Source organism: Stegostoma tigrinum, chromosome 24, assembly GCF_030684315.1.
Source record: "Stegostoma tigrinum isolate sSteTig4 chromosome 24, sSteTig4.hap1, whole genome shotgun sequence".
Lineage (NCBI taxonomy): Eukaryota > Metazoa > Chordata > Chondrichthyes > Orectolobiformes > Stegostomatidae > Stegostoma > Stegostoma tigrinum.
Genome location: NC_081377.1, coordinates 26,150,739 through 26,173,263, shown reverse-complemented (window position 1 = coordinate 26,173,263; position 22,525 = coordinate 26,150,739). Strand labels below are relative to the sequence as shown.

Genomic DNA, 22,525 nt, shown 5'->3' with positions numbered 1-22,525 from the left:
GTTACAAACACTTCTGGGATTCCTTGTATTGAAAAGATGCACGCAGTTTTCCTTTCGTAGCCCGCACGTTTTATGTGGAACTCTATGCATGAACAACCAATCTGAGTGGGCATCTACAATGACTAAAAGGTTTGAGCCCTTGAAAGGTCCTACATAGTCAATGTATAATCAAGTCCCAGGCTTACCCAACCATTCCCTCAAATATGGAGGAGCAGCCAGCAGTAATTTTTGTCCTTGTTGGCACTCTAGGCACTGCCCCACCAATGCAGCTGTGTCTGCATCCAGCCCTGGCCACCAGATGTAACTTCTTGCCAACATTGTCATTTTGGAAGCCCCTGAACAACCTGGTAGAGTTCAGCCAGTATCTGGCAGTGACCTTTGCTCAGGACACTCATTCTTGCTCCCTGTAATAATATGTCATCCTCCACTATGATCTGGTCCTTAAGGGTCCAAAAAGGTTTCAGTTCTGGTTGTGACAGACCTTCGCTTTCCCCCAGCACCACCAGCTGTTTCAGTTTTGCCAGAACTGGATCTTCCTGCATCCAAAATCTGACATTGTCAGCTTTGACTAGAAGTGTGTCCAAAAGATTTGAAACCATTGTGAACACTTCCAGTGGCAGTACCACTGGTGTGGTGTATCTGCTCATGGCTCAATGCATCCACATTTGCAATTTGGCCTCCTGGACGGTGTTTCAACTTGTAATTATATGCATTTAGTATTATGGCCCACTGCTGAATTCAGCCTGAAGCCACAGTGGTGTTTACTTGTGAGAACTTTCTAGCACTTAGCTTCCCAGACCTGGACATTGGAGGTAATTCAAATTACAGTAGTTGATTGATCTGTATACTTGATGGAACGAAGGATAGAATTCCAATCTGGAAAAGTCCTAAGTCTGACTTGTGAAAAGCAAGGTAAGGACAGATCTGAGCAATGCATCTTTATGTAGAAACTGATCTATAGCTGGAACAGGTTTTTAAGGAATGTGTTTGGAGTTAGGCCACTGGAATTATCCAGGAAACTGTTGTTGTAATGCCAGGCAGTCAAGTGATTCTCTGAAAAGACAGATCAAAAGACCATTTATATCTGAGACTGTTTTGGTCGTTAGGATCTGACTTTGGACCATCCAAAGCTTAACAACTTATTCATAAAATTACGCACAGTAACAGCACGTAAATACAACATGCATAACTCAGACATAACTGAATGTTTCAAAAGCAATTTTCTACTAATCATTTTAGTACGTTTTTAAAACTAAATTGAATATTTTTCCTGTAAAGCATAAATCAGAGTAGCAAGGTGGTGAAAAACAAGAGAAATTAGGATTAAAACAACATACGCACATAGAAGTGACAAAAGGGTATGTTTGACTGAAGTCTTAGGTTGATTTCAGTAATTACTATTGGCACTAATACACAGGAGCTCATCAATAGCCAGAGTCTGTGTGCTGAGGCTGCGAGATCGTGCTGTAGAGCCCTTAAACTGTACCTTTGCCAGTGCCACTGTAACATGTCAGCACCAGCTGCAGACTCACAGACGTGCCACGTATCCTGGACATTGAAGTTCAAATTAGTGCTTTTAACACACAGATGATGAAAAGGAGAGCAGCCATTTGTAATTTGTCTTCTTTCACAACACAATGAAGCAGTGAGAATACTTTAAAGAATTCTGACATTACCTGGAAACAATTGCTTTCAGCTGAGTTTGAAATTCATGCTGGATCAATTCCAAACCTAGACTGATGGTGTCAGTAAAAAGATGTGTGGTGTTCAAGTTCCCAGCCTAGTTTTGTTCTTAACTGTTTCTCTTCAACTTTTCAGACAAATCCCACAAAGAAGGACAATGGTGCAAACAAATATCTTCATCCTTTTCTTGATGACCATCATTGGCTACGTCTTGAGTGGGGGCTATTCCCGTTCAAAATACATGTATCCAATGGTTAAAGGCCCAGTTGGACCTCCTTTCAGGGAAGGCAAAGGACAATATATAGGTAAGAAATAATCAGGAGCAGATTTAATTGTTTATCTGAGATGAAACGACCTGTCTTTGACATTGCATCAACATTGCAATGAAGCCTTAGAATGTTTGATTTGCTGGATAGTGGATAAAATATATGATGTTCTACTCAATTAATAGAGTGTAAATTATTTTGGGGATATTATCAATGTTCTTTAGCCTGTTTCATTTTTGGCACTTTCTGCATCGTCATATGAAACTTGGACGAAACGCATAAAACAATGTAATTCTTTAATGACAAATCAATTAGAAATAAAAATGTTTCCAGGGAACATTAATACATAAATCTTCACTTAACAGGGGGGAGCATATAAGTGCACCTTCAAATGTTTTAATTTCTTTTTCTGTTCACTTACGTGTATCTGATGTTACCAAAAACTTGTAAAGAGATATTATAACTCTGAGGTTATGATTCTGTGTAGTAATTTTTTTTTAAGAATCTGAGAGTCACATAAATCAGTCACCTCCATGCTCTACACCAAAAATATACGGCCAGCATGATAACAAACATCCTTACACACAACTTAACAGAACTGAAGTAAGTCAATATTATACAGTTTTGTTAAATCCCAGGAGAAGCAGGTCAGGGAGAGATATCTTTTTAGACAACCTCATCTACAGGCCCAGATAATGAATGTCACCATTACACAATAGTATTTGATATTCTCAATGCTCTCAGATGCTAATCTAGAGCTGTTAATCATGTCTGATACAATTATCTGTTGAATCATGTAATCTATTCATCAATTACTGAGATGTAAAACGATTAAAAACTCCTGATTAACTTCCCAGGTTGGGAACTGCACATTCCAAACTTTTTTCTATTTCTCGTCTCCTTTCCTTCCCACACCAACATTCTAGATAAATGCTGGAGAACTTCCATTGATCCTGTCAAGATTCTTGTACCTCTTTATAGGTGAACCTTAATTGCAAATGATGACACGATGTTTGTCTTGTGGGAACAACACTGCCAAGTCAGAATCTGATATTACCCAGTGCCAATAAATGCATTTTCCACTATTATGGGTGACTGAGCTACAGTGAGAAATAGGGAGCTACAGTGAGAAATGGGATTCACAGCTGATTTCTCACCCTCCCTCTCCCATTTTGGGGCACATTAAACTGAAAAGCAATGCTCCCATTACTGGATTGATCAACTATTCTGGCATCATAGAGGGATTAAATAAACCTACTCTAGCCACTGATGTGCTCATCCAAAGAGACATTGAGGAAATATTTACCAGAGGATACAAGTAAAAGAAAATATATAAGGTTTCCCTTCCTGAAGCCGCTTGTTGTTACAATCTCTATTGAGACCAATAAATGTTAAACAGAAAGTCAAATTTCAGTTATTGGCTCAAAGAACAACATCAGGATTTCAACTTTGAAAACTCTTAAACTATCAAATGACTAGAAACACTGCGATTAAATAATATTTACCTCTGTAGACAACTCATACTTTAAACAATAGAAATAAACAGGACCATGCCATATATCAAACTCTCCATAAAACTACAGTTCTTTTCAGTTTTCATTGAATTGGTCTCTTTTCCCTTCCCATCTGCATAATCTCTAATCCCAGAACTATTTCCTACTGTAAGGATTACAGTGTGGTTTTATTCCTCTACCTCCATCCTTGTTCAATGCCTCACAAACTTGGTTTTCAGTCTATATGTGAACATTTTACCTGGTGAAATAAGCAACCAGTGTTTTCTCTGCTTAAGATACAGTCTTGACTGCTTCTATCTTTTGCTTTATCTCTCAGATAACTGCAGACTACACAAGACAAAGCTGCAACTGCTGTATGTTTGTGATTTCCATGGACTTTTGTGAAATCCTGTAAACTGATTTAAAATGGCTTCCTTGACCCTCTTCTTCCTGGCAATTGAAGATATCTGATGTGTTTCTAAAGTCAAAATTCTAATTAGCTATTCTTGATTCCAACTTCCTTTCATCTTAGAAGTAACTGAATAATTTACAGAATTTAATATTTGTAATTTTTTATGGGACATGGTAGACTTTGGGTCTACTCATTGTAGACTAAGAAGCAACTGCCATTGTGTATAATTGTAAATACCTCACACTTCCTTCCCAATAAAGCAATGAACCCTCCTTGACTCTTTTCATAATTAAATCACTTGGACTCCAGCACAGGTCAAATGACCACTTTAATCTATCCTACATTTAATGCTATAGTCTGAAAATGTAGAAGTGTAGTAAATTAAAAGATACAATTCTAAACCTAATGGGTCCTCAGAACCATCTGGACCATCAGAAACTGAATATTTCCATCCATGTGTTCTGAGAAAGGGTCACCAGACCCGAAACATTAACTCTGATTTTTCTTCACAGATGCTGCCAGACCCATAGAAATTGCCCAGAAAGTTTAAACATCCAATGGTTTTATGTCTGAAACATCCAATGAAGTCGCCAGCTTTAAGTTAAAATCAAAAACCTTGGCAGTTTCCAACTCACTTGCCTGGACAGATATTTAGGAAATGCTAAATGGATATGCTAAATTTGTATCTCTTGGGTAACTGTACAACTGACTCAGCTGTCTGCAACAAGCCCTTGAATCCAACGCTGATCGCCAACTCCATCTCCTCATCTCTCTACTGTCCGCCAAATTCATAACCCCAATGCATCTCTGATACCACTACTACCACCCCACCACCCACCTGATCATTCGACTATGACCCAAACTAACAGAACTAACCCTCAACTCACACCAGCCCCTGCCTCATCCTGTCTATAACCCCAAACTCCTGACCCCACATGACTACACTCCATCACCAGAGCACATCCACCTGCCGCCCTGCCCCCTTATCTTCGTCCCGCTACTCTCTTATCTATTTTCCTATTGCTGTAACTTCTCAGAGAGACGTTGGGCCTTTGAACTGTTTACATACTGGAGTGCAGCAGCTAATGCTGCAATAAGAGGGTATGGCTTCAATGAAGATTGCTTCTGGAAATGACTCCGAGCTTGGTGAGCACTGCAGAACTTTCGTTAGGAAGATGGTCTCAGAAAATAAGGGTTAAGTACGTAAGTTATTGTCTGATCAGGATTGTAAAAAGGTGATTCTGGTTCTGATTGGAAGATTTGGGCCAATAACCTTATAAACCTTACAATTAGATACCGTGGACCTAAATGATTTGGCATTGGAAAGGAACTGAAGCTAATCAAAGGAATCTTACTTTTTGGTTTTATTCCATTGTCTATACTAAAGCAGCAACAAATGAACACACAGGTATAATTATGTGGGAACTCTGAAAACAGGAAACAAACATTAACTGCAATAGAATTTTTTTATATTATGGAAGAACATCAATGTTTTAAACCTGCGCAGTTCTCTGCATGACAATATCACTTGAGAACAAAAACACCATTCTTATATCAGTACAACTGGAGTTGAAATGTCCAGAGCTGCTCTGAAAATCACTGGGGATAAGTTAATAAGTAACAGTTGTTGAAAATAAAGTGAACAGATTTGAGAAATGCAGGGGTCATTAGCCAGTTAAAGATTACTGACCTGAAGTCTACAGAGTGCAGTAAAATTCTTGCTACTGTTGTGTGTCTTTAATTAGAAGTTTATATTTTTGGTTCACTTGTTCTGTAAATTTAAATAAAACAACAGGATTGGTTAACTTTCTCCATAAGGACTACTGTTGTTGGCGAGCTGATTAAAGGAATAAATAGCTGAACCAGATGGACTAGGATAGTTTCAGTTTCAATCCCTGGTCTCTGTTGCGTTGGCTGTTCTTAACAGGGAAATTGACAAAGTTGGGTTGTGTGCCTTACATTGGACTCAGCAACTCCTGCTTCAGGAGGGGAACATATACTACTTCCTTTCTTGCTCCTGATAATGCCAGGTAATTAGTGACATAATGTAACATCTCCTTTCCTGCTTAAACAACAGCCCCCAAATGAATAAACTAAGCAAAAAAGCTTACTCGTAATCACATGGGTAGTGGGCAAGGACAGGATTTACAAGGACTGGGAGATTTCACTGTCAAGGTCCCTATTGATCATTCCAATGGGTGAAAAACTACACTTTAACAATAGTTTTCAAGACAGAAATGGTAAATTTTATCCAAAATTGCAAAATGTAAGGAACATATCCTTTTTTTGGTGCTATTGAACTGCATTTCCCCAGTATTTCAGAAGAGAGAAGTCAGTGCTAACCAAGGACCTAAGGTTTGCTTTAAAACCTGTAAAGTTTGGGAGAGACACATGTTTGAAAAAGAGAACTCTACCATGTTGAGAATTGATCAGTTGGACTCTTAGACAAAATGCATGGCTGAAAGCAGGACAGAAATCAATAGCCTCATACTTCCAATGACTAGACATTACTAAAAGCAGGTCCAGATCATGTTCTTCACAGAATGGGATTGAACATAACAGAAGCTACAATGGGACCAAGAATTTCAGTTGCCAGAATGAACTATTGTCAGAAATAGGCTTGAGATGAAGAATGTCCACAAGAATCAGATAGCAGAATCAGCATATTGTAGAAAATGGCACAGAAAATCAGATAAAACTCAGAAGACATCACAGAATAGTGTTACTGAGATCATAAATCAATGTGTAACATGTATTAATACACCGGTAAGAGTAAGGGAGTAGTTTTTTTTTCTTCTGAGGAAGCCATCAGCTCCCACGTTGAATTTCATATTACTCCAGTAGACAGAAACAAATCTAGTTCCTTGATTGGAATAATGTCAACAATATAATCAAGGCTGACAGACATGTATCTGATCCAAGCATAATTATAACTGTAGCGTAGAATTCCATTTACCTTTTCCATTCACTTCCATTACATTGAAATGCTGACCCAAATATAACATGTCTTGGCAAACCACCTATTTACTGGGACTGAGTTATATTTAGACAATTCATATGAAGGAATGATTGATGGGACCACATACTTCACTTTGGCATCCCATCTTCTCTTATAACATGGAGAAACATTTCACTGTTTTAAGGAATGTTAGTTGGTTTCCTGAGGACTTTGTAAGTTACTTGTTGGACAATTAGTTAGGAAGGATCTTCATTTATTTGAGGATGTAACTTTAATTTACTGTTATTAGAAAAAATCTTAAACTAGAAATCTATTCTTTCTCATCAACATTACTGTTGTGACTCATGTCTCAAAATATGCTGCGGAATTAAATATAGAAACTTATTTCCATCCATAATTCAAGGTTCAATATAAAGAATGTGGAACAACTTGCTCATAATTTGAAGTAGAAACATTAGCTTTTCAGTTGCTGGCAAAGGATTATTTCTTCCTTTTTTGAACAATTTTCAATTTTTCCGTCAGCGCCTGAGGCATTAAAATGTTGCAATGGTACAATTCCCAAACATGCTTCAATACTTGCCTAATTCTCTTCTCTTAATGTGTGTTAGCTATCATCCTGCCGTAGCCATTGGTGCTGGTGTCATCTAACAGCCATATGTTAAACATCCAGCAGTCTCTGTGTTGATTCGAAAGCCAACATCTTCAGTGAGATCTGTAGTGTCAAGCCTGTCAGTGGGATTTCCAGAGATAAATGTGTACTGTTTCTGGCATTCCGTGGCTGAGGAAACTGTGGGAAACAATTTCATTTGAACAAAGTCAGAACAAAAGAGCTAAATACCATGTCTCACCTCGCTGTTACAGTCATGTTTTGCTGTCTGGTGCATCAGAAGACTGCTAAATGATTAGATGTCTCAGTGCTTACTGATTTTTCTGGCAGAATTTTAACTGCTCCTGGAGAGAATGAAGATTGTGTGTAGGGAAAAGAAGAATAATTGGCTTGTACAGAAATTTGGGAATGGGGATGTTGATTGTCTAAATATGAACATCATCTATCAAGACAGGCCAATCATTATGGTAGATAATTAAGATCAACTATATTCTAATGAAGCATATAAAGTGCAAAGCATTTTAATCAAGCATAGCCAATATTTTACATAATATAGTAAAGAACAGCAGATGCTGGAATTCTGAAACAAAAACAAAATGCTAGAGAAACTCAGTAGTTATGGTAGAATCAGCAGAGAGTAAAACAGAGTTGATGTTTCAAGTCCAGTGAGCCTTTATGAGATCTGAAAAACATCTTATATTTTTGGTTAATGATGAAGAACATTTGCAGAACTATATATTTTCTCTCTGTCATCTTCATTTCTGACATTTGGGCCATGGACTTCTAATGGATCATTTACATTGATATGCAGAATACTGCACTGGTTGCCATTGTCTTCTGCAGGATGACCGGCCAGGAAACACACCAGCTCTTGCTGTCTGCATCAGGTGCATTGAAAGTTCTAAAGAAGGATCACTGGATTTGAAATGTAAACCCTGCTTTCTCTCTACTGACGCTGCCAGACCTGCTGAGTTTCTCCAGCAATTTCTGGAATTGAACCAGCTGTTGTTTAATGTGAGAGCAGGTTCAGGCAGGAGGGGGTGGGTGATGCTGGGTGGAAAGTGACTGCGCCTCCATTTAATGAAGAAGCTTAGAGACTCTAATACCATCCTGGAGGTATAGACTTGATTCCCGCAGGTATTCGGGATGTGCTGTGTTCAGTTGTAACCCTGACCATTACCTGAGCTACGAACAGATAGGACAGTATAATTAGTGTGAGCAGTGTTTGCACCCTGAAAGCAGTTTAGCAAATGTCAGAAAGAACCAAGTTTCCTTAGTGAGATCAGGAAGCATCCCAACAGAGAAAGTTGTATCTACCATGCAACACCTCCCCTCTTTCCCACGAGATTCTCATGGAAACTCCCCTTTCTGCCAAATACATGGAAGAGGAAGCCGTCCTTGTCTTCAGTCACCACTTTGTGTCTCTCCATGCTAAGAAGGCTCATGTTCATATCCCCACATTTGAATTATATCCTTGCTGTAAACGCCATCATTAGTCCATCAAAGTAAGCTGGCAGTACAAAATTATTTCGTGCCGGCTCATTCTTTCGAAACTATTTTCTAAGGTAAATTAATAAATGAATCATTATCTCTGATTTTGAAACAGGTGTAGTAGAAGCAAAATAGCAGTCGTAATTTTTGAGCAATATAACGTTCCCACCTTGTATTTCGTGGTAATCGCTAAACAAAGCTAAAACTTCTCTTTAAATTCTGCATAAGTTCCAGCTTTAATTGTGTAAACACATGACTGTTTGTGAAAAATGGCTGATTGGCTAATAGATTTTTTCTTGGATGTTAACCTAGTCTTGCTCACATCATACATCAAATCTGAGAGGATGAAATTAATTTTAAAATAAAATGGAGCATTATTACTAGTCAGAATTACCAAAAAAGTTCTGAAGCACTCAACAAATGAGTTAAAGAAAAAGAAACCCAAAAGAACTGCGGATGCTGGAAATCAGGAACAAAAACAAAGTTGCTGGAAAAGCGCAGCAGGTCTGGCGACATCTGTGCAGGAGAAAACAGAGTTAACCTTTCGGGTCTGACGACCCTTCCTCAGAATGAGTTAAAGAATTCTGACTAAGGAAGAATTGCATGTTATGCCTAAAGCAAGTGATTTTCATTGCTTGTCAACCATCAAAGCTGTGGAGTAGGTCTCCCTTTGTTATTAAATGAAACTTTCCAGTCTAGCACTGACTACATGTATAAAGCTCCACAATGCCATCATGTACACAAATGATATCATCCCATTGGCTTGTGTTTAGATTTGTGCTTTTCTGTTGAAAAGGGGAAACTTGTAGTACATCAAGTAAAATTCTATGTAAATTTAGGTTTTGATTATTCTTCTAGCGATCAATTAAAATTAGACTTTGTCGACTCAAATTTGTAATCACTTCATTCACAAAATATTCAATGGGATGAAGCAGCAGAAATGAGAAGGGGAGCAATGTTGATTAAAATTAGAACATATTTTGTTCAGTCCTGTCTATTCATTTGCACAACTGGACAAACCAATCTAAAAGAAATCTGTTTTATTACAATTTACATAAGTAACTGAATTGCGGAACTGAATGTGGCAGATTGGTATTATCACAAAGATTTTGGAACCTACTTACTATTGTAGTGGCAAAGAAAAAAGATAATAAGAATACTTCTATACACTCAACAAAGAAGTTATTTCATTTACATAGGGCTATTCACAAATCTCAGGTGCGGTCTCTCAGTGCTGGACAGCCAACAATGTGCTAATGAAATAAAGTGTTGTCACATATGTGCAGCACCAAAATTGTACATGGCAAACTTCCATAAAGCACAATGTTCATTTATTGCTGTGATGTTGATGGGGAAACAAATATTAGCCAGGGCATCAGAGATAATTTCCCAGCCGTTTTTTTGCTATAGTGTTATGAGGTCTTTTGTGTCCACCTGAGAGAGGAGATGGAGCTTTGCTTTAACGTCTTGGTTAAAAGATGGTATCTCTAGTTATGCAGCACTTCCTCACTCCTGCACTGCACTGTCAAGATTGTGCTCAGTTCCTGTAGTGGGACTAGAATCCACAGCCAACTGATTCAGAGATGAGAGTGCTACTGATTGGGCCATAGCTGCCAACAATTTATTTTTAAAAGTTCAAAGAAATTACTGAATTATTTTATAGCATCAGAAATCAGACTCCTTCAGCATGGCTGAGACAAGAACCCTTCCACCTTATATTAACGTCTACTTCAATTTATCCATGTTTTAATCATTTTGAAAAAAAAATTACAACAGCTGCCTGGATTACCAAAAAGAAAACTGAACATTGAAAATGAAAGGTCACTCCAAACTCATGTAACCTATTGGAAACAATTAGTAGTTCACAATGCAGACAGGAATACAATGACATCAGTCAGACCTCAAATCACCCCATTCGCCAAGGGAAAATGACATCAGTGCCCTTATCAGGCTGCAGCGGATTTTGATTCAATAGTTCCAATTTCAGCTCTTTATAGGGTTGCCGCCCACATATTCTTGCTAGTTCAGAGATCCAGTGCTTTCTCAGGACAAGCTGTACTTTTAATCCACGGCTGATCTAGGGCAGCTTCCTTCAGTAACACTGATTTCACAGGAAACAACTTGTGATGGTGCCACAAAAACGCCACGTCTGCATTCCTTTGCTTCAATTTCAGTCCCACTCACAGCGTCATCCCAGTCAGTGTCTGCTGTAACACGAAGCAATTTGGAGATTTGTAACTGACAAAGCATCTCATCTTGTACAACAATTTCTTTTTAAGGTATCATCCTCTGCTTGATGATTTGAATTGGATCCTTGATTACCAAAGTCTCAAATTATAAATTCACTTCTTCATGTTCAAATCCCCCCGTGATAATGCCCTCCCTATTTTGGTAATCTTCCAAGATCTCTCAAACTCTGAAACACAGTATCTGAATGGTTGGAGCTTCTTATGTATCTGACTTTATTTGTTGTAGCCAAAGGTGATTGAAAGCACTTGTACATGATTTGATACAAATTTTTGATTTATGTTGGCTCAACTTCATATACTCAAAAGAATTATGTGAAAGTACCAAATTTACATTTTGACAATGCAATCTGAAATCAACTTTATTTCATGCCATACTACGTTATTATCAGGCTCCTTGTGATTAGGAATGTAAGTTGTATTTTTACTGCTTGGTAGTCTTGGTTCATTCTGGCATTGTGAGGGTCGAGCCCTATGATGGGGTGGCACAGTGTCTCAATGGTTAGTAATGCTGCCTCACAGTGACAGGGACCTGCATTCAATTCCACCCTCGGGCAACTGTCTGTGTAGAGTTTGCACTTTCTCCCCCTGTGTAGGTTTCCTTCAGGTGCTGTCCTTTCCTCCCACAGTGCAAAGATGTGCAGGTTAGGTGGATTGGCTGTGTTAAGTTGCTCATAGTTTTCAGGGATGTGCAGGTGGATTAGCCATGGGAAATGTCAGGTGATTGGGTGGGTAGGGGAGAAATGCTCATTGGAAGGCCAGTTTGCACTAAATGGGACAAGTGGCCTACTTCCACACAGTAAAGATTCTATGATTCCGTCCAATCTTAAATCACTCACCTGGACTAATATTGCTATTTTGTATATTTTAAGTTGGGCATATGCAGAAGAATGTACCAAGTTCACTTTTAGTTGCTGATACTTAACAACAATAGCAATTTGTGTTTGTCTGGTATAACAATACTTTGGAAGTGGGTTTTCTAGGCTTCCTAGACCTCAACAGCTAGAAATGCATGGGTGTTAAGGTCAGGAAACTGGGCAGGATGGCACTGTTAAAAAGAGACAGGCAAAATGATCTAAGAAATGTGGATCATCTTTAGACATACTGCAAAGTACTCATAGGTGCTATTTGTTAGCACAGGGGAAAGACCAATGTAGGCAACAATTGGTGTAAATCTATACACCTGGGGTTACAATGCTGCATGTCCTTTACTCCAGTTGCTGGCTGCCCATAACAGATTTAAATGGTTTGGAAACACCACCTTCAGGAAGCAAAATCAGAGGCTGACAATCACATGCCCATTTTTTGTCTGACAATACGTCAGCATTTTGACCAGATCGATCTTTCTTTCTTCTCCTGCCACTATTAACCTTCTTAAATTCTTCAATAATAACATTAGTGCTGAAGCTAGCCGCAGACAAATACAATGCGTTGTGACTGATCTGAGATTATAGCCCCCCTTTCTTCAGGGTTCCTCATCCTAAGAAAGATCTAAAAGGAATTAGACATATAATGCTTTCCCCAGATGCTAGTATTGGAAAACAGGTCATGACCATAAGAACTTTTGATGCAGAGCACTGCTGTTCAGCGAATATAAGGAGGATTTCAGCCGGGACTCTGTGTAAAGAAAATTGTAATAAATGGAAGATGCCTGATGATTATTGCAGTATGCTTTCAATCTGGTTCTTATCATTGCCTTTATAAGTTCATAACAAAAAAGGGCAAGGACAGCTTTCTCAATTTCAGATGTATCTGCTTCATCACCAATAACCTACCATTTGTCCTTCCTCCTGGTATTTGTGAACAGTTTTGCATTTATAGTTAGGCATTCTTTGACACTAAACAGGACTACCACCCTGAGCAGTATTTCTCACAGTAAAAACCTGAGGTGGCATCATTAATCTTTGTGCTTCCTTCAAAATACAATAATTGCAGCTTGTTATCCTTGTAAAAAGTGATTTGCAGTTTTTTGTTAATCTCCCAACTTGGAGCTAAGATGCTTGTAGCCTGATTCTATGTGCATGGACGCCATCTACAAGGCATGAATTCAAATGAAGGAGAAAGGTTTACATTGTAAAATGTCTGTACTGCACATACGTCAAACAGCAATTTTAATACAATTAGAAAAGCAGGCATATATCTGTAAAGTATGAGGTGGTGCACTTTGGAAGACAAAATAGGAGTACAGTTCTAAGGGAGCTGCAGGAGCAGAGGATCCTGGGAGTATATGTGCACAGATCATTGAAAGTAGGGCAGTAAGTAAACCATTTGGAATCCTCAGCTTTATTAATAGGGACATAGAATAGGGACAAGAGCAAATTGGTGATGCTGAATTGTATAGATCACTTGTTAGAACTCAGCTGGAGTACTGTGTACCGTTCTGGGCACCACATTACAGGAAGGATGTGACGCATTGGAGAGAGTACAGAAGCAGTCTCCAAATTGTTCCTGGGATGAGGAAGTTCAGTTATGAGGATAGAGTGAAGAAGTTGGGATCATTCCTCTTACAGAGAAGAAGACCAAGAGGACATCTGATAGAATTTTTCAAAATTGTGAGCTGGTGGGAATTGAGAGAAACTGATTCTACTCATAATGGATACAAGAACAAGAGGGTATAAATTGAAAATAATCTGCAAAAGAAACAAGGGCAAGGTGAAGAAAAACATTTTCATTCAGCGAGTAGTTGGGTATAATATCTCAGGAAGTCCGACCAGAAAGAAACATCATTTATTATTGAACACCAAATAAAGCCATGACTCATGGTATACATAGGCAAGTCCCACCCTGGCGCAGATGATTCTACAGACCCATGCCTAGATATGTTTTATAAATACTTTCCTAATCGACCTGTTCAGAGATTATACTATAAATTTCTGGATGACGTCAGACTTGAACCCAGGACTCCTGGTGGGGACACTACCACTGCACTACAAGAACCCCAGGGTGGGACCTGTCCCTTGTTTGACCCTTAAAGTAAGTTGGACTGTCTGTACCCATGCATTATTGGGGTTACAATGATCCCAATAATATGTAAGGTGTATGTGGCTAATCCTACACGTACATCATCAAGTTCCAGTTTCGCAGATAGCGACATTTCCAGTATTTCCCTGTCACTGTCTTGCTGGGTTCATTGAAGTGCAAGGCAGTCCAAAACTTTTCTTGACTCTCATCGTCAATAAGAGACTAAAAAAGCCCAACTAAACATTGTTTATTGTTGAACACCAAAATAGAGCCACTATTCAAGGCACACATAAACCCGTCCTAAACTGGAACAGACAGTTGTACAGACCTATCCCTGGGTCTGCTTTGTAAAGGGCTCAATTGATGAGTTCTAATTGGACAGTCCATTGACTATCACCAGGGGATTTCATGCTCAGTGGGGCCCACAGAGAGATTAATTATTAATCCCCCATTGACCTTAAAGGAGTTATCTCATCAGGGTGTGAATGCACTGCCGGGAAGTGTGGTGGAGGCATTGGATGATTATTTGGATGATGATGGGAAAGGATGTGGGGTAAAAAGCAGGAGGCTGGCTCTAGGAATGGGCGCTTATTTAAGAAACTGGTGCTGCGTGAAGGGCCTCTGTAATACTGCTGTGTTTTTCTGTGAACATGCTCTGGACAGACATTAGGGGATATTTTCAGTTGGATGGATTCCTATCAATAGAATCTTTAGCTTTCCTGCAACAGGTAAAAGTGTTACTTTCCCTTGGACTTTACCTTAAGAGCTGAAAACAAGGAGGACTGACTGCAATGAACTTCACTTTTCAGAAATAAATCTGAAAATTTAAACAATTCTGGTCCCTCCTCATACAGAATCTCAACTCTAATATTAGAAGTCCAGAATTGAACCCATGTTTCAATCTGCAGTAGAGATAATAGGAACTGTTGATGCTGGAGAATCTGAGATAACACAGTGTGAAGCTGGATGAACACAGCAGGCCGAGCAGCATCAGAGGAGCAGGAAAGCTGACGTTTCGGACCTAGACCCTTCATTTCTGAAGAAGGGTCTAGGCCTGAAACGTCAGCTTTCCTGCTCCTCTGATGCTGCTCGGCCTGCTGTGTTCATCCAGCTTCACACTGTGTTATCTCTTTCAATCTGCAGTAATCTCTTTAACTGCACTGCTGCTGCCCTCTACTGAACATCATGCAGATTTCTAACATGAACTTCATGCCACAACAATGTTCATTTCCCAACTGCAACTTATCTACATCTGAGTTCTTGTTTTACTTTGTGGCGACAAACTAAAGATTACAATCTTCACAAACTTAATGAAAAAGCAAATAAGTGTTTACAATGCATAGAAATCCTTTCAACAGAGTTTAAACTGTTCCATTACAGGGTAACTTGCCACATACTATGATCATGATGAAGTTAGTATTGATCGATTAGTGTGGCCATAAATTGGATTGGTTATTTTTCCCATCTTTTAAGTGCTGATTTTATAACCTGATGCTCAGTTCTGATGTTATTCTTTGATAATTATTAATTAATCCTTCTCAAGAATGGAGCCAAATGCCTGCAAATATTGTGACTTATTAAGTCTCATGTATTCACTGTTGTTCAAAAAAAATGAGAGATGAATTGAGTAATATAAGCCAATAAGTCTAACTTCAGTTGGGGAGAAACACAATAATCCAGGCTGTTTTAAAAGCAAATTGCATTTGATTAACTTAATCAAGTTCTTTAATGTAGCCTCAGAGATGGTTGATGAGGGTATAGTGTGATTAATGAATTTTCAGAAGACATTTGACAAAGTACCACATAATAAACTTGTTAGCAAAATTAAAGCTCTTGGGATTAAAGAGACAATGGCAGCGTGGATATATCATTGGCTAAGAGACATAGTGTTCAGTGATGAATAGTTTCTCAGACAGTAGGGAGATTTAAAATAGTGTTCCTCAGGGAGTCAATCATAAGACCACTGTCATTCTGATATATTCTAATGATCTCTGTCAGGCATACATAATTTCAAAATTTTCAAGGTACATAATATCAAAATACAGTGAACAATGAGGTGGATAAAAGGCCTGAGGATATCAAGATCAATTAATAACATGAGCACAGACAGAATTTAGAATGGAGAAATTTAAAATGGTGCATTTTGTGGGAAGAATGAGGTAATGCAATCTAAACAGAATGGACAGTTGGGTGATTTGTGAGTTCAAAGCAAATGTTTGAGTCTTCAGTCCATTATAGGAATTTCACTTTATTTATAAACCACAGAGAAAAATGAATACTGACATCAGAGTTAAAATGCCACATGTGTGAAATATTCCTGAGTATCACATGCCTTTTCACAATAACATTTGTGTTTTGTTCATTGATCACAACCTGGTGTGATCTATACTAGAAGTATATTTGTACGGATTACAATAGAATCAGGTCTTGATTCAATTTTCTCTACTTCTCTCTGTTTTTCTTTGTCTCTGTCTGTGCACACCACCCTTCCTTACTTAAGTAACTTGCTACTCTTAAACTTTTAAGACCCCTCCTGAGTAGTAGGTACTTGGGTAAGGTAGACAATGGGTATTGTGACCAGCACAGTGCTGACATACCAAAAGCAGGGGAGAAAACTGGGAATTTTTGGTTCCTCAGAAATACCTGGCTTTATTTCTTCTTATATGTAGACAACATAATTGCAAGTAGAGACCTCTGCAGCAACAGCTTTAATTGTGCTTCTTATAGTTGATCCACCCCAAAACCCACAAAATAATAGTCAGTACAGTTGGTCTGTTGCACCTGCAGTCTGCAGATCGGTAAGGATGAGGTCAAGTTGTTTTTCCCTCTTGTTGGGTTCCCTCACTACCTGCTGCAGACTCAGCTGTGCCCTTTAGGACCCAACCAGCTTGATCAGTAATGCTGCTGCTGGGCCTCTCTTGATGGTGGACATTGAAATCCCTCACCAGAGTACATTTGGTACCCTTGCCACACTCAATGCTTCCTCCAAGCATTGTCCAACATGTAGGAGTACCGAATCATTAGCCAAGGCTAGATGGTACTTGGAAATCAGCAGGAGGTTTCCTTGCCCATGTTTCACCAGAAACCACAAGACTTTATGGGGACTGGAGACAATGTTAAGGACACCCAGGACAACTCCCTCCCGACTGTGTACTACTGTGCTGCCACCTCTGCTGGATCAGTCCTGCTACTGTGTCTGGACATTTCCAGGGATGGTGAAGGTGGTGTCTGGGACATTGTCTGTAGGGTATGATTCTGTGAGTGTGACTGTGTCAGGCCTGTTGTTTGACTAGTCTGTGAAACAGCTCTCTTCAAGTTTGGCGCTAACTCCCAGATGTTTGTAAGGAGCACTTGACAAGGATAAAAGTGTTGTTTTTGCCATTGTTTCCTGTGCCCAGGTTGATGCCAGCAGGTCCATAGGTTTCATTTCTTTTTTGAGACTTTGTAGCAATTGATTGGATTGCTGGGTTATGTCAGAGGGAAGTTTAAGAGTTAGCCACATTTCTGTTGACCTAGAGTCACATGTAGGACAGACCAGCTGAGGAGGACAAATTTCATTCCCTGAAAGACATTAGTGAGCCAGAAGGGTGTTTCCCACAATCGACAATTGTTTCATGGTCATCAGTCGATTCTTAATTTCAGATTATTTTTCTTAATTGAATTCAGAAGTGAGATGAGAGTGACAACCTTTGTCATCAAGGCTGCATTTGAATGAGTGTGGCATCAAGGAGTTCTAACAAAATTGGAATCAATAGGTATCAGGGGCAAACTCTCAGCTGGTTGATGTTTTTCCTAGCACATTCGGAGATAGTTGTGGTTGTTGGAGGTGAGTCATTCTCAGCTCCAGGATAGTCAATCTTAGAATCCCTGTAGTGCTGAAAAAAGACCATGCAGCCTATCAAGTCTGCACTAACCCTCCAAAGAGCATCACACCCAGATCCCTTCCCTATCGCTGTAACCTCACATTTATCATAGCTATTCTACCTAGGCTGCAAAATCCTGGACACTACAGGGCAATGTAGCATGGCCAATCTACCTAATCTGCACATCTTTGGGCTGTAGGAGGAAACACAAGCAGACACGGGAAGAAAGTGTAAACACTACACAACAATCACCCAAGTTTGGAATTGAACCTAGGTAGCTGTTGCTGTGAGTCAGCAGTGCTAACCACTGAGCCACCATACCACTGCATGAGTTCCTTAGTGTATTGCTCTTGGCCCAACCATTTTCAGCTGCTTCATCAATGACCTTCGCCCCATCATAAGGTCAGAAGTGGGGATATTCTCTAATAATTGCACAATGTTCAGCACCAGTCGTGACTCCTTAGATGCTGAACCATACCTGCTCAAATGCAACAATATCAAGACAATATCAAGTTTAAGCTAATAAGTGTAAGTAACATTTATACCACACAAATGCCAGGTAATGGCCATCTGCAAGAAGAGACAATCTAACCACTGAGTATTGACATTCAGCAATGATACCATCACTGAATTCCCACTATCAACATCCTTGTGGTTACTATTGACCATAAACTCAACTGGATTCATCACATAAACACAGTGCTACATTGGAAGGTCAGAGGCTAAGAGGACTGTGGCAAGTAACTGACCTCCTGACACCCCAAAGCCTGACCACCATCTCCAAGACAAAGGTCAGGAGTGTAATGGAAGACTCGAAACTTGCCTGGATGTGTGCAGCTCCAACAACACTCAAGAAGCTTGACACCATCCAGGACAAAGCAGGATTGGCCCTACATCCACAAGCATCCACTGTCTCCACCACTGACACCCAGAAGTGGCAGTGTGTACTGTTTACAATATGCACTGAATAAATTCACCAAAGAACCTCAGACAGGCCCCTCCAAACCCATGACTACTTCCATCTAGAAAGACAAGGGCAGCAGATACGTGGGAACACAGCCATCTGCAAGTTTCTCTCCAAGCCATTCACCATCCTGACTTGGAAATATATCACCATTCCTTCATTGTCACTGGGTCAAAATCCTGGAACTTTCCCTAAGGATACTGTGGGTCAAACTATACCACATGGACTGCAGTGGTTCAAGAAGGCACCATCTTCTTAAGGGCAACTAAGGACAATCAATAAATGTTGGCCGGCCAGCAAAGCCTACATCCCATGAGTGAATAGAAATAAACAATAACCACATTGTAGGAGTATGATTGGAAAGTCAGGAATTCTAACTTTGTGGTATTTCCAAAAGTACACTGTGCTCAAACTGAAGAATTTAGCCTGGGAGCATTTTCATTGGGCAAAGTGACAAATCTGTAAGCCAGATTGAAATGATCTGCAGTGGTAGTGGACTTTGGAGATAGATAACAGCTACATTTTTTTTTCTGTGTGCTAAGTCTGTGCACATGTTGTTCTCAGTGCTGACTGCATAGGGATCATTTTCAGGCACCAGCCAAAAGATGCTAGACTCTGAATATTTAAGTGAAAAACTTTGTATGAAATGAATATAATGTAAAAGTTTTAACTGGCATCAACATCACCAACACTGTGAATCCAGTAGGGTTATTAGAGCTGCCAGGAAGAGGGAGCAGGTTTAAATGAGATTAATTTAAACATTTAGGTCATAGAATCTCAGTTTAGAATCTCACGTTAGTAGGGTTCTTTACCTTAGAAAAGGCAGATGCTTGGAACCCTGTATCTTTTTTCTTAATTCGTCCATGGGATGTGGGTGTCACGGGCTGGGTCAGTATTAATTGCCTGTCCCTAGTTGTCCTTGAATGAGGTGGTGAGCTGCCTTCTTAAATCACTGCAGTCCATCCTGTTAGGGTGAGAGTTCTAAACCTTTGAACAGCGATACAGAAGAACTGGTTTGTAGGTGGTGTTATTTCTACATATCTGCTGCCCTTAGTCCTTCTAGAATGAGAAGTATAGATGGAGTTGATGGTAGTTGTCTTTTTCGTAAGATGGGAGATTTCAAACTAGGGGCACATTTTTAAGGTGTGAGGGGAGAGATTTAAAAAAAGACAAAACATACAAATTATTTACACAGAGGGTAGTTCATGTATGGAATGAAATTCCTGAAGAAAGGGTGGATATGGGCACAATTACAACATTTAAGAGACATTTGAATAGGTAAATGAATAGGAAAAGTTTGTAGGGACGTGGGCCAAGAGCAGGCAAATGAGGCTAGTTTAGTTTGGGATTATGTTTGGCATGGGTTGGACCAAAGAGTCTGCCTTCATGGCTGTATGGTGGTGGTCATGAGTTTGAAAGGTGTAATCTAAGGAGCCTTGATGAATATCTGTAGTGCATTTTGTAGACAGTGCACATTGCTGTCACAGAGCACCAGTGGTGAGGGACTGATGTATATAGATTTGCTGCTAAATGAGTGGGTTGCTTCTTCTTGAATGGTGTAAAGCTTCTCGAATGTTGTTGGAACTGCACTCATTCTGCTAAGTAGGGGATATTCTATCATATCCCAAACTTGTGTTTCAAAAATTATGGACAGACATTATAGAATCAATTGATGAATTACTTGCTGCAGGATTCTTATTTACTGACCTGCTCTTATAGCCACGGTATTTATATAGTTGGTCCGATTCAGTTTCTGGTCAATGGTAATGCCCGTGACGTTGACAGTGGGGAATTCAGCAATTATAATTTCATAAGCATCAAGGCACAATGGTTAGATTCTCTCTTGTTAGAGTTTTCATTATCAGGCACTATGGTGTTAATGTCTATGGTGTTAGTAAGACTGTAAAGCTATTGACTTCATTTCGAGATGGTTAGAGTCACATTAACACCAAGTGAAGAGCCCAGTGAGATTGCCAGTTGTGCTGTATTATAGGAAAATCATTGTTTTGTGTAAATTGTTGGGATCCAGGAACTAAATGAAGACTGCATTTACTATAGTGAGAAGACAGTCATTCTGGACTGGATTTTAATGAAGCTTTCCATTTCCACCAGACCATAATTGTTTGTATTGTACACAAATAACTGGAAAGAAATCCAAAACATGAAGCTTGCAGCAACTTTACAATTTGGATTAAATATGCCATTACACTAGTGCACACCTTTATATTCTGTAAAAGCAGCATATGCCAATTTCATTATTGTTGTCAGTAAGATTATATTGTGGAAACCGTGGGCATTGGTTAGCTCAGTTGGCAACATGGTTAGTTTGTGATGCAGAGAGAAGCCACAGTGCGGATCCAATTCTCATACTGGCTAAGGTTACCATAAAGGTCACAGCTTCTCAACCTTATGCCTTGCTCAAAGTATGGTGACTCTCACGTTAAACTCACTACCATACATCTTTCTGCAAGGAGGGGGAAGACCTGTGATTCTCTGGGATAATAACAAATTTACCTTTACCTATCATGGAAGTACATTGCACCTCTTGTACATGAATTCAGCTTCATTTTAACTCACGGTAGAATTGTTTCCATTTGTCCAGTGCCACTAAATGGGTATATTTCTGGGCTCAGTCTCATGGGTTGTCCTCCAAACCAACAAAGCTTTTCACATCTTTACTTAACAGTACTTAAAGCCAGACTTTTCCAGTTGATTTAATGAGCCATTCACAGTTTCACATACAGTGTACATTTAGACAGACATGACTGCACTTTTTGAGATGTGTCTTGTAAGCTATGGCCCTCTACCACAGACAAGCATTTAAGTGCCTCAACACGACAGCTACAGAGTTCAAATATTTATTTGATAAATGATTGCAGCAACTTCATTGTAGAAGCTCAACTCAGACACCTCTGTGTTGATCTCTGGAAAACATTGTCCTACAAAATGGTCAGGCTTGCAGTGCAAATGTAAGTTGTGTGGAGCAAGTTTTTAGTGTGGCTCTGTTGGAGTATCCTGAGCAGCCTGTTAAAGAGGTAGCGACTGTGAGATTTGATAAGAGAACTGAATATCCTCAATGCATTGAACTTCCCTCCTTCCTTATCAGCAGTCCCTTGGGAAGAAGGATGTCTCGCTTCACTCCAGTTCAATGGGTTCTGACGTTGGCTGGTAACTCTAATGGGCAAACGTGGTGCAAGGGTAAAGTGCCTTCTCCAGTACCTCAATTTCACTCCCAATCACGTCTGTTGATGTCTTTGGTGCCTTTCTGAATGAAACTTTTCTGTTTTGGTCTGTCACAAGGCAGGAATTTTCTTTATGGGTGATTTGAAGTAATTAAGAGATTGGTTCTATTTTCTCCTACTTCTAAGTTGGTGAAACAGCATGGTAATGTCACAGGGCTAGTAATCTAGAACCCGAGCTAAATGTTCTTTGGACATGAGTTCAAGTCTCACCATGGCAGAGGGTGAAATTTCAACTCTATAAAACTGGAATAAAAACCTTAGGCTCTTCTGCTGTCTGCACCCGATGCCTATCCTGGACCCTTAAATTCTGGTATTGAATGTCAGTGAAGTCCCTAAAT

The 22,525-nt window shown here is 39.5% G+C and overlaps 1 protein-coding gene across 5 annotated transcripts in view; it reads left to right on the top strand.

The window, feature by feature from the left end:
* Window positions 1–22,525, top strand: part of col8a2 (collagen, type VIII, alpha 2) — a 173,217-nt gene that overhangs the window by 117,625 nt on the left and 33,067 nt on the right. For 4 of the 5 annotated variants that reach the window (XM_048558319.1, XM_048558318.1, XM_048558322.2 and 1 more), the window contains one exon: window positions 1,819–1,988. In XM_048558319.1, the coding sequence (XP_048414276.1) occupies window positions 1,841–1,988 (148 nt within the window). In that variant the 5' untranslated portion in view covers window positions 1,819–1,840. Of the gene's footprint in view, window positions 1–1,818; window positions 1,989–4,935; window positions 5,001–22,525 lie in introns of those variants that run through there. The other variant, XM_048558325.1, reaches the window with a different exon arrangement.